Source organism: Anneissia japonica, unplaced genomic scaffold (genome assembly GCF_011630105.1).
Source record: "Anneissia japonica isolate Jap-2015-1 unplaced genomic scaffold, ASM1163010v1 scaffold287714_len2871179_cov188, whole genome shotgun sequence".
NCBI classification, from domain to species: domain Eukaryota; kingdom Metazoa; phylum Echinodermata; class Crinoidea; order Comatulida; family Comatulidae; genus Anneissia; species Anneissia japonica.
Genome location: NW_022755542.1, coordinates 65,064 through 78,770, shown reverse-complemented (window position 1 = coordinate 78,770; position 13,707 = coordinate 65,064). Strand labels below are relative to the sequence as shown.

At 32.5% G+C, this 13,707-nt stretch overlaps 2 protein-coding genes across 2 annotated transcripts in view; both read right to left on the bottom strand.

Moving 5' to 3' along the window:
• The window catches only part of LOC117123671, a 7,031-nt gene extending 3,454 nt beyond the window's left edge, over nt 1-3,577 (bottom strand). Inside the window, exons 1-2 of the mRNA XM_033269671.1 lie at nt 3,419-3,577; nt 1,499-1,614 (exon numbers count right to left, since the gene is read on the bottom strand). Of these exons, the coding sequence (XP_033125562.1) occupies nt 1,499-1,614; nt 3,419-3,488 (186 nt within the window). The 5' untranslated portion in view covers nt 3,489-3,577. The remainder of the gene's footprint in view (nt 1-1,498; nt 1,615-3,418) is intronic.
• Nucleotides 3,578-8,004: 4,427 nt separating this feature from the next.
• The window catches only part of LOC117123633 (hyalin-like), a 27,259-nt gene continuing 21,556 nt past the window's right edge, over nt 8,005-13,707 (bottom strand). The window contains exons 24-27 of the mRNA XM_033269634.1: nt 13,455-13,573; nt 12,747-13,012; nt 11,623-11,689; nt 8,005-11,279 (exon numbers count right to left, since the gene is read on the bottom strand). Coding sequence (XP_033125525.1) covers nt 10,772-11,279; nt 11,623-11,689; nt 12,747-13,012; nt 13,455-13,573 — 960 coding nt within the window. The 3' untranslated portion in view covers nt 8,005-10,771. The remainder of the gene's footprint in view (nt 11,280-11,622; nt 11,690-12,746; nt 13,013-13,454; nt 13,574-13,707) is intronic.

The following is a 13,707-nucleotide window of genomic DNA, read 5'->3' as shown; positions in this document are numbered from 1 at the left end:
CAGCCAAGCACAGCAGTCCATATGCCCTGCCAACAGAAGATGATGATCTTGATTATTTTAGTGGCAGATCTCAAAATGATTACACAGTTTTGGGCAAGCTTTATGGGTATTTATCATTTCATATATTGTTTATTTATTAATTATTTATTAATTAATATTATAAATATTTTATATATTATTATTATTATTATTATTTTCTCGGTTGGCTTCTATTGTTTCTGTGTAAAGTGCATAGGGGCAAAGTGTGTTATTATGTTATTAAAATTTATTAAAATTATTATTATTACTATTATTCTATTGTTATTAATATTATTATTATTATTTGTATTATTATTTTTTTATTACTTTATTATTATTATTATTATTTTTTTTTTTTCCTCAGTTGGCCTGTATTATTTCTTTTTGTAAAGTGCATAGTTCACCTGTCTCTTATACACATCTAGATGTGTATAAGAGACAGATAAAGTATAAATAAAAGCGAGAGTATTCCAGTGGATGCGATCTACAACCTCTGAATTTGCCTAGTAACGATGAATTCGTCGAAAAAATGGTAATATTTTATGAGAAATAGTCTGTATTTCTCATTTTTTTAATTCTTTTGCGTAAAACTAAAAGTCATGCCAATATTTTTCCATGATTTATAAAAATTGGAGTAATGCAAATGCATATTTTCTATAAAAAAAAGTAAGTTTTTAGTGACATTTTGCCGGGAATGGGGCCTTATGATTAATAATGTAGAAATTTAACGGATAGGCCTATTTAAGTTTAAGTATCTTGGTGTCTGGATAGATGAGAATCTAAGTTGGAATCCCAACTCAAGTAAACTGTATGTAAAGGCAAATCAACGCCTGTTCTTTCTAAAGAAACTTAGTTATTTTATTGGTGGTAAAATGACTCATATCTTTTTTATCAAAGTGTTATACAATCAGTGCTTACTTTTTGTAATAATAGTGTGAATGACCGGACTGACCAAGAAAAATCTTGGCAAACTTACCAGGATTACACGAGTTGCTAGTAAGACAATTGGTATAGATGTTAAGGATAGGATTCAATTATGTAATGTTGCCATGGTAAACAAACCCCGAGGAATAGTTAATGATGCAACACATCCTCTAAACAGTGGTATAACATTCAGTAGATCAGGCAAAATAATTCAATTTAGAGTAAAAACAGACAGACACAGAAATTCATTCCTACCTAGTGCTATTAGGCTATATAATGAGGAATTTGTTAGGTAGTGTCTGTCTGTGAGAAATGACTTTATAATTTTATTGTTGTTAATATTGTTTGAGATACGTGTATATTACCCTGGAAGTAATTTCATGTACAATTGATATATGACGAATAAAGATGAATATGAATTTGAATCTTATAGGCTTAAACTATGATTGCATCATTTCTTCATTTACTTGAGCACTGTCCTATTTTCATTTGCAGAGTGCTACGCAACATTTCTTATATGCAGAATGAAATTATCTCCTCCTTGAATCATACTCACCCTCATTGATTGGAAGAAGCTGGAAAAGAAAGGAAAATGTGTAGAAAAGTTGTAGTTGAAGTCTTGAGAGACGGCGGTAATTTGATGCACTTCGCATTTTTCTGCTTCCAACAATTCTATAATATTTTAATAAACATTATGTTTAAAATAATAATTCAACAATAATATACATTATATAATATATTAGTGGACTTCACACGAGCGTTCATATATTATCGTACGTTCATTGTGCACTTATGCACAGTATTTGTCTCTAACATTCGGGCTTCGGCACCTTGTACCCCAACCTGGTATAATACACCCATGGACTTCACTTGTGTTATAACCCCCAGACCTCCTCAAAAAGTAAACACCTCCTTTGTTGCACCAATATGCGCTGCTCCTATGTAATCACACTTTTTTAAATCTAAATGTTATGGTTAATCCATTAGTTTTGCGTCATACTGCTGACAGGCAGACAAGCAAACAAACAACTAAACTATGATTTCCAAAAGCAAACGATTATAACCAATGTTTCTATTCCATAAGATGTCTTCAAATCAATCCTGGGCTTAATTAGTGTCGAAAACAGATTTAAATACCTTGCTATATCATTTGTGGCTAAATGCTTTTACAAAAAGTATGACCTTAATATAAATAATATAATTAAATTAAATAACAGACACATTGATCACATACAATTCCTCCACACTCGCTTTGAGGATAATTCTCGTCATTTGAAACTGTAAATAGAGTTATATTAGGTATTACGTTCTAGGTCCGTTTTTGTTTTCATGGTTGTTAAGCGCTGCCCCACAAATACTAAATAAATAATAAGTAATGTATCACATTTTTAGTGCATTTCCTCGTTGGTGGGAGAACCTACCAGTTTATGTTAGTCTATGGTAAAGACGAGTTCGTGATTACCTTTCATATTTTCCCTATTTACTTAAACGCTCATTCAAGTAGTTTGTTATCGATGTAAGGGTATAATATATGATGCTAAAAGTAACGAGAAGTTGCAGGTTCGAGTCCCGCTGGAAGATATTTTTTTTCGTTGAAAAGGCATTAATATATATATATATATATATATACATATAGTTTATTTTGTCATTCTGATAGGATTTTCTCTACTGTTCCGTTTTAATTTTTAATCGTTTTGCATTATATGGCTGTTTGCTGTTTCATGGGTTTTTTCCCATTTGCCTTTCAAACTAACAGCAAGTAATCCACCAATTGCAGGATGGACGATGCTTAATAAACTAAGTGCTTATTAAAGTGGAGAAAAGTCCTGCTGTCAGGAATTGAACCCAACATCCTGGATTAGAATTAGGCCAGCAACTTCACTCCACTTTTCAAATAACTATTAAGAAACACTTTTTTGAGCTTTCTATATTATTCATACATAAACTCCTCTCTTCATGTTTAATATATAGCTTTGTGGTACGAAATCTGTTGAAGATCTATAAGCTCCGGTGATTGCAAACTGATCCATTATGAACAAACAAAATGTCATAAATGTAGACTAAAAATTGACTTAACACTTTACTCCTTCAGGTTGCTAAATTCAAAATAGAATTTTCACGAATTATTATTTTTTTTTTTTAAAAACATGACATAGGCCTACATTAATTTTCACGAATTAGAGGTTTTTGAAAATGCTTCCTTTTTAGAGCTTTTGGAGGCTTTTACCCCGGACCTCACCAGGGTTCTGCCCCTGGACTCCGCCAGGTCCCCAGACAACACTCTCCAGTCTAAGGCTCACGAACCCCCCCCCCCTCCACCACCACCACTATTGAAAATCATGTCTACGGTTGTCTCTCTATGACAACCAAACAATTACTAAGATACTCGTATCGAATACATTAAGTTTAGATTAAAGTTAATTTAATTGTTAATCTGAGCCATTTTATTGGCAATAGGAAAATTTGAAGAGTTTACCTTTGGCAACAGCATTGATCACTAGGAGACACAGTAATAAAACAATCCCTTTCTTTAAAATATACATCATTTATTTGATATAATCAGTGCATATACTGCGGTGTTACATGAGTATATATGCGATAGAATATAAGATTTATATATTACCACAGCCGGTCAAAGTACAGGTATCGGCGTAATGGTAAATAGTTTCGCACATAATAATCTATAGTTGATAACAGAGATATAATAATAAAGTGATAACGTTGTGGTACCAGAGTATTCGATTCAACATAGAGAGAGCGCTGTTACTTTGATTTATATTTAATTCAGAATTAAATTACCTTTTCGCATTTAAGAGCCCAGACCGCTTTTGTTTTTTTTTTAAATTAAGGTTGATATTATAAATATTATATATTCATTCATAAAAAAGATATTCATTTATAACAGCACCTGATATTATATTCACCTCATCCAGAAATTTAGATTTGTCTTTTCATGTGACTTTAGAATATGTAAACGAACAAAACAAATTTTATTCAATATTAATTATTCATATAATACCTGATTCAAATCAAGTTGTTGATTTTGCTAACAAACTTCCTCCCAACACCAGAAATAGTTATTGCAAGAAACGTTTCACAAAAATATAAAGATATATTATCTAAATTATGATAAAAACAATGAATTATCACACATTGTTTAATGCATTTTTATTTAATTTATTTCCTTTTTGATATGAAAGTTAAATATCTGAGGGTAGGAGTAACAGTAATCAGAGATCATCATAATCAGCAAAATAGCCCATTTGAAGCTTTTGGAGAGTTAATCGAACTTAACAACTGACCAATCAGAATGTGTTATTTAGAGTCCCACAAACAGTTAAGTTACACAAACACTATCATGTTGTGGTCATTTTTAGCAACAATACAAAGGGCGGGGTTTAACGAAAAGGTTACTTTGATTGATTGAAACAAATTTATAATGTAATACACAGCAAATACACAGCAATTAGGCCAAAAAAAAACATATGTTGTGTTGCCCTCCACGACCACGAAATGTTCCATAAATCGGGTCGGTATTTTTTTTTTCCCCTTTTTTAATTTTGTTCAAGTACAAATTCGAGAAATACCACTGCCAAAATTAACATTAAGAACATAAAATCTAAAAGAGACATGTATATTTGTCAAAATCAGGCCATAGATGCACGCGTAAAATAAGCCATAATTTGGAGAAACGAATGTGCGACGATAATTATGCACGCAACATTGAATCTCGCGCTGAGATGTCAAGCCATGACCAGATCTAGGCCTAGCCTATTCTTTACTACAGTATAGCTAGTGGTTACTTGGAATAAACAATAGTATTCATTACATAACGGTATATTGGACCATAGAGAAAATAGAACATTTTCTATTTTCTCTATAATTGGACAATAAATAAAAACAGACTTAGGTCTAGCCATCGCTTTAAAGCCGGTACATAGCTAAACTTAGGCTCCATTTACGGTTTAAGGTCAAGCATGAACGTAATATTTTTATTTTTTATTCGATTGTGTTACATAGAGGGCGCTTGTTTGGACATTGTTCATAGCCATAGTATGGTTTTGCTCGACCTGCCAGTGCGTCATCGTGTGGATAGGATACACTTGTTGCTTTACGTTTCGAAGCCAAATAAAAAATTCAACGATGATCTCGATTTTTTCCATTTAAGGGCAACACAGCAATTTTTTTTTCCTTAGTGAGGCTGCACTCCAACCTTCATTAAAGACAGGCAACAGTGGTTTTATTAAGTTTTTATTGCAATAATGGTATACATGTCTTTCATAAAATACATTGCGTAATATTATAGCATTTCACTTACTTCGTAATAACACGAAATGTATACAACATAACATTACTTTAAACGTTGCAGTACAAAAAACGAATAAGCCTAAACAGTACACAAAATTAACCTTATACGTCTAACAGTGGCGGCGCTAGCAGGTGGGGGGCTTAAGCCCCCATCGGTCTAATCAAGGCCCCCACCCCAAAATCGGCCAAAGCTCGTCGGGCAGTCGGACCAAAAAAAAAATAGACCTAGTTTTCCCATCCCAGCCATTTCCGGCCATCTACAAGTCCCATTTTTTTTTTTAATCTAGTTTTGGGAGAAGGGGACTCCCCCTCCCATACCCACCCTGGCTCGGGCCTTCGGCACTGAGATAACACTGCGTGCTATAGTTACACCCATAAATACTTATCTCCCCCCCCCAGTCAGACATCTTAGCCCCCCTCCCATAAATTATATCCTAGAGCCGCCACTGATATCTAATTTAAAAAAAATAAAAACAACATCTACAATTTATATTTCAGTACTTCCTTGCATTGGCCTACTGTGTAAGATCTCAAAGATGTTGATAACAAAAACAAACTTTATACACTTCATAGACAACAAACTTTACAAACACAATACCACTTACAAACTGATCCATATTTGAACAGTTATTGTTGAAACTACTTAAGCTAGAGCTAATCATCTGTATATTGGGCTCCAGCATTTGATAAAAACTATAGTTTGATCAGAAAGTTGCAGTGGATAAGCAGTTTTTGGAAGGTCTGACAAAACTATGTATATTGATATATAGGCATATATTTATTGATTTGATAAAATCTTTTAGAACCTAGAACAAATATGAATAGACACGAACAGACATTGAAGTTTGTATTATGGGACATTTCCATAGTTACACAAAAGGTCCAGCAATACGCGCAAGTATTAAAAATATTATGCTTTTAAGTTTACACTGGACCTTAGTAATAATATTTAAAGTGGGTGGCTTAGTGGAAAGTCCATTAAAATGATCAAATAAGTTATCAAATTTCAGTTGAGTTTATTTCTATATAAAATAACAATAATGTACATTAAATTCTTTTACAAATTCTACAGAACTGTATAGCCCCAAGAAATGCTGTTAACAAATACAAAATTCACATGACAAAATAAGAAAATATACCTAATAATACATTTTAAATAGTTAAATATATTTGACTCCCAAATGTTTTGGGTGCTTATGGGAAATTACAAATTTCGACATCAAAATTATAGATGATGTAATATTTACTTAGACACAATCGAGCCTACAAAATGTTTACTCCATGAGTAAACTGAATACGAAAAATAAGGGCATTCTTAAAAGATGATCTGCTTTAAATCTACTCAGCTTCAAAAAATAATAAACACAAGGGTTTATAAGGGGCCAAATAGCCCTATCTATACCGTGCCAGATATTTCTTTCTTTTTTTTTTGTATATCTTGGTAATCAGAACGAGGTGTACATCTTGGAAATCGACAAATTTCAGCTTCGTACGTTACACTGTAATGTAATATTTTGCAAAATAAGCTTTAATATACAGACTATAAGGCAATGTAGACGTAAACAATATACATTCCCAACTAACAATATTACGTTATAAGAACGTTACAATAACGTTACAGTTTGGTGATAAAAAAGCTTATTTTGTAGAACCATATGTACGTACTTATAACCTAATTTCACTTTCCAACTGAGCCCCTTTCATATGTGGCGCTATACGATGTCTGTATTACGTAAACAAGATGGCTGTGACTGTTATACAGAGTCTACGCCATCAGCTCTACTCGCACTTCAGTGAACATTTTCTCAGATAATAAGGACTATAAAACGTAGTCCCACCCAGTGTACACAATTTTGATTCTGTGCATCTTTCGAGACGAGTAGGGGTTATTACCCCGGTGTACTAATCCATTCAGCCCCTGTCGTAGACAGACGAGAAGTACCGGTTTACCGGGTAGCTCAGAATCAGAATAACTTTATTTTCTCCAAATGAAGAAATTGAATGCTCGATAAAACTTAAAACCTTGCATATAAAATTACATTCAAATATAAATACAAAAAGTACATCACACTAATTCAAAACATCAGATACAAAAAACGTTGAAATACTAAAACATCAAAAATCGAACACAAAAAAGAATGGAAAGACCTTAAAAATACATTCAGAATAAAATATGATACAACACTACAGTATACATTACTTAAATAAGTAATGGAAAGCTGCATATTTTTATTATTATTATTATTATTATTATTATTATTATTATTATTATTATTATTACTACAATTCTTATTGCCATTTCTATCAACGCTTAATATACAGTATCGATCATATCCATACCGAATATTAAGCATAGGATCTATACTGAATATTAAGTATAGATCCCATTCATATCGAACGCTCAGTATAGATCGTATCTACAATAGTTCGTATTAAAGTGTTTAATGCCAATAGGGAAAAAGGAGTGAAGATGACGACTTGTGCGAACGTTGGGCAAACGCATCCTACCACTTCTAGGTATGATAGAACTAATCAACTTCTCATGAAGTGGGTCAGTTTCATCATCTAGTATGGATGTGAATAACATCTTCAAGTCTTTATGAGTCAAGATAATCTAGACACGTATCAGTATTTTTTTCCGGTCGTTTTCATTATGCCGAAAGCCTGTCTCTTATACAAATCTAGATGTGTATAAGAGACAGCTACTGTGTAGGATCTCAAAGATGTTGATAACAAAAACAAACTTTATACACTTCATAGACAACAAACTTTACAAACACGATACCACTTACAAACTGATTCATATTTGAACAGTTATTGTTGAAACTACTTAAGCTAGAGCTAATCATCTGCTGGGCTCCAGCTTTTAAGTTTACACTGGACCTTAGAAATAATATTTAAAGTGGGTGGCTTAGTGGAAAGTCCATTAAAATGATCAAATAAGTTATCAAATTTCAGTTGAGTTTATTTCTATATAAAATAACAATAATGTACATTAAATTCTTTTACAAATCATACAGAACTGTATAGCCCCAAGAAATGCTGTTAACAAATACACAATTCACATGACAAAATAAGAAAATATGCCTAATAATACATTTTAAATAGTTAAATATAAGTCTTATATTTTGACTCCCAAATGTTTTGGGTGCTTATGGGAAATTACAAATTTCGACATCAAAATTATAGATGATGTAATATTTACTTAGACACAATCGAGCCTACAAAATGTTTACTCCATGAGTAAACTGAATTCTTAAAAGATGATCTGCTTTAAATCTACTCAGCTTCAAAAAATAATAAACACAGGGGTTTATAAGGGGCCAAATAGCCCTATCTATACCGTGCCAGATATTTCTTTCTTTTACTTTTGTATATCTTGGTAAATCAGAACGAGGTGTACATCTTGGAAATCGTTAAATTTCAGCTTCGTGCGTTACACTCTAATGTTATATTTTGCAAAATAAGCTTTAATATACAGACTATAAGGCAATGTAAACGTAAACAATATACATTCCCAGCTAACAATATTACGTTATAAGAACGTTACAATAAAGTTACAGTTTGGTGATAAAAACGCTTATTTTGTAGAACCATATGTACGTACTTATAACCTAATTTCACTTTCCAACTGAGCCCCTTTCATATGTGGCGCTATACGATGTCTTTATTACGTAAACAAGATGGCTGTGACTGTTATACCGAGTCTACGTCATCAGCTCTACTCGCACTTCAGTGAACAACTTCTCAGATAATAAGGACTATAAACCGTAGTCCCACCCAGTGTACACAATTTTGGTCCTGTGCATCTTTCGAGACGAGTAGGGGTTATTACCCCGGTGTACTAGTCCATTCAGCCCCTGTCGTAGACAGACGAGAAGTACCGGTTTACCGGGTAGCTCAGAATCAGAATAACTTTATTTTCTCCAAATGAAGAAATTGAATGCTCGATAAAACTTAAAACCTTGCATATAAAATTACATTCAAATATAAATACAAAAAGTACATCACACTAATTCAAAACATCAGATACAAAAAACGTTGAAATACTAAAACATCAAAAATCGAACACAAAAAAGAATGGAAAGACCTTAAAAATACATTCAGAATAAAATATGATACAACACTACAGTATACATTACTTAAATAAGTAATGGAAAGCTGCATATTTTTATTATTATTATTATTATTATTATTATTATTATTATTATTATTATTATTACTACAATTCTTATTGCCATTTCTATCAACGCTTAATATACAGTATCGATCATATCCATACCGAATATTAAGCATAGGATCTATACTGAATATTAAGTATAGATCCCATTCATATCGAACGCTCAGTATAGATCGTATCTACAATAGTTCGTATTAAAGTGTTTAATGCCAATAGGGAAAAAGGAGTGAAGATGACGACTTGTGCGAACGTTGGGCAAACGCATCCTACCACTTCTAGGTATGATAGAACTAATCAACTTCTCATGAAGTGGGTCAGTTTCATCATCTAGTATGGATGTGAATAACATCTTCAAGTCTTTATGAGTCAAGATAATCTAGACACGTATCAGTATTTTTTTCCGGTTTTCTTTGTTAACCGATCAATCCTCCCAATTTCTTTCTTCGAAGCATTACCTCCCCAGGATGTTAAACAATAAGCCAAGACACCGCAAATCACTGATAGAACATAGGCTTAATGCTAATATCACTTCTAGCGTTAAACTCTTTCATTTTACGAAGGCAATACATACCGTACGAGAGTTAAGTTTTTTCATCAATTTATCAATCTGATCTTCCCATTTGAGTTTGTCATCGAAGACGACCCCAGGATATTTATAAGTAGACACTTTTTCAACACATATAATTAATAACAACATTATCAATATTTGTTATATTTTTACAAAAGTCAATAACAATTTCTTTGGTTTTCATATTAAGTATGAGATAATTGTCATCACAGTACTTAAAAGAAGTAATTTCAGCCATATGATGGCTGTCATCATCTTTCTTAATAAGACCAAGTAATGCAGTATCATCAGCAAACTCTACTGGAACATCTGTGTGAGTACATTAAAAGTCAGATGTATATAACTTGAGGTACACCAGTATGAGTAACAATGTGTCTAGACTTGACCTCGTCATTTGACTTCAGAAACTCAGACACGAAGAGACCCTTAGCAGAGAAGCAAGTTACTGTAAGAGCTCGTCCACACCTCAAGCGCGTTGTGATCGTTTTGGTATAAGGCACTATGTAAATATAACTGCATTACCATTTAAACAAAATATTTTCTTAGAATTTCTGTCAGAAAGAAATCCTGAGACCAGAAAACCTTATGTAGTTTTTCTAGATCAATCGTTATAGTTTTTTGTGCCGTAAATTTCGGGTACTTGTTCTGTTTAGAAGCAAATGATAATTTAAACTACAAAGAATAACAAGCAACAACGTTGTAAACAATCTGTGAAAAGTTTTGTAAAGGCCTAATCTACAATGTTACTGAATTATTCTGGACATTGTATTATTTTAAGTGTGAATCACTGAAAGCGAAATGCTTGCTGGAGTTTCTGCTTTTTGCGAGCTTGATAAATCAGTAACGGTGAACAATGAAGTGTCCTGTACTGACATTCTTCGCAGAGTATTTGACATTTTATTTGTCAATCCTCTAAACCACGAGCGCCAGATATCTTTACATTCCTTTTGTCTGAAGCAGAATAAATAGAAAATAGCAGCTCCTTGGAACGAGTTGAAGACACAGAAAAGAACCAGAAACGGTAGCTGTGCTGCGTGTTCAAACGCCAAGAATCCAAAAATCCATGTAAGGCCTAGCAGGCTTGAAATAGCTATAGCGTTTAGAACGCGCTTCTTTTTATCATTCCCAGATTTGGCGGCAATCTTTCCTGGAACTGATTCCTGTAGAAATAGCTTCCTGATGACCATTACAAAGATGACGATGTTGCAGAAGATGATTACACTGAATGGTAAAATCACAAAAGCCAAGAGAAGTTTCCCTTTGGAACTGTTAATGTAGCAGCTGAAAATAATAATATTGAAATCATTCAATTTTACATAACCATCGTTCTTCTTTTTCTCGACCCCATCCTTACAAAAAAGTACTTTCATATTATACAAATTTTCATCATAAAACTGACGTCATCATCAGTACTAACACCATCTCCATCATTATCATTATCAACCATTATACTTATTTATAAATATATAATGTGTAGGCTGGTGAGATAAGTCTGGAGGTAAGTTAGGAGTGAGAGTGAGTAAATAAAGAGTAGGCCTTATTATAAACAACACTGCAGTAATACAAACACATTGTTTATACCTAAAGCGATCTATAGTTTATGTGTACCGAAAATAATACTTACTACGTTTCGTTGATGTATAAATCTGATGATGCTATTGACAACACAATAACCAATAACAACGGCGCACCTATTATAAAAATATTAAATTATTAATGATACAAATATTATTTCTAATGGTGTTTTGAATGGCGATACAAATATTATTAGGCATATTTTTCAACAAAAAAGCACCAACTTGTTTACTTGATCATGGATAAGAAAAATTTTATCAAAAACAATAATTACGATAAGTATTTTAATAATAATGTACAGTTATAGAAAATCCATAAAACGCTGCTCTAGAATATGTGGCGTGGTAATTATCAGAGATATAATTGTAATCAAATTTGAATGCCTTTGCCAAAATTTCGCAAACTTTACAACTGCTTTGAAAAAATTAGACATTGTCAGCCTTCTGAAAGAGAGAGCAATTTACTCTAAATTTCGGTCAGAGTGTCCTCGGTCAGAAAGACACCGGCATACTATGAATCCCACTGAACGTAGTGCATATAGTCGTTGCCCAAATGATTTACTGTACCAAAATATAAAAACAAACAAAACGAAAACAATTCAACAATTCCATATTTTATAACGAAATTAAATAATTGTATATTATTTGAATAATGAGATTTAAGTAAATACCCTTTATGATTAAAAAAAAATAACCTGCCATACAAATTATACACCATCACCAATTAAATTAATCTTTATTCAATCCTCGTTTTTGCTTTTGCCATCTGTTTTTTTCTTTCCTTAAATCTCTAGTGCTAAATTTGTGAAACTCTTTATATAACAAGTAATGTGCTACCGTTAAATTTATCTTTTGGTACAGTAATACATAAATATTTTTTTTAATAATGACTGTTGTATTTGCGTATTTTCGGGAAACTGTACTTAACAACCTCACAGACTAAACAATTCAAATAGAGCTGTACTATTTGAATAAGTGGTATTTTTGAAGCAAAGAAATTACGCCAAGTATTTTAAAAACCACATATCTCCTTATTTTGCCAGCTAATGCCTCCTCGCCTAATCCTTGAGCCCTCACTCTTCACCTCGCTGTGAAGAGGGAGGAAATGCCCATTTTATATAGCACAGAGGCCAAACACTTCACATTTTTGCCACACAATAGGACTAAAACTTACCCCAGGCCAGGCATGCAGCTATCCATATGAACTTCCTGCCGGGCAGATTGAAGACTTTAATAAATAAGAAATACATATTGATGGCCTCCACTAACGTCCACGATGCCGATGTTAAAAGGAAGTAATGCACAAGAACCGCTACGGCTGTACACCCACTGTTTCCAGGCTTAGCATGGTCCACGCCCAATATGAACAAGATGTACAAGCATAACAGTGATATACACAAATTGATCATTATCTTTTGTGGTTGACGACTTCTGATGTTTCTGTTGGATAAAACGAGAAAAAATATTATTATTATCATTATTATTATTATTATTATTATTATTATTATTATTATTATTATTATTATTATTGTTATAATCCTTATGGATATGATCATAATTATGTTTCATTATTATCAATTAGGGCCAAGCCTGTCAAGTATTTTTTTATTATTATTATAGTTATTTTTATCGATATCGTTCCCGTTATCTTTATCGCTTAGAAATCTTGTTTATTTGCGCTTTACAAACTGTCTTATTGTTATTATTATCGTTTTCATTATGCCGAAAGCAAATGTTCAGTTGCCCAAGGCCGACCGATCCAAAATATTGAAAATCTAGGCAACAACACATTTTTATTGTACTATTTACTATTATCATAATTAGCAGCATCATCATCGTCATTATCATCATCATCATTTACTGATAAGTGATTCATACTTACTTTGCACTCAGAATGGTAACCAATGTAATAATAAGACAGATTATAGATGTGCTACAGCCGATGATCGTCACCACGTCTAAAAAAGTCTTAACAGGGCTTGGTTTGTTCGTCTGCGGAAACTGTTGTTAAAACAAATTATATTTTAACTAAATCTTTTACATATTATTATATACTACAGAACCAGACTTTAACTATAAATATAATTTTCATATAATATATATAATATATATATATATACTTTATATATATATGT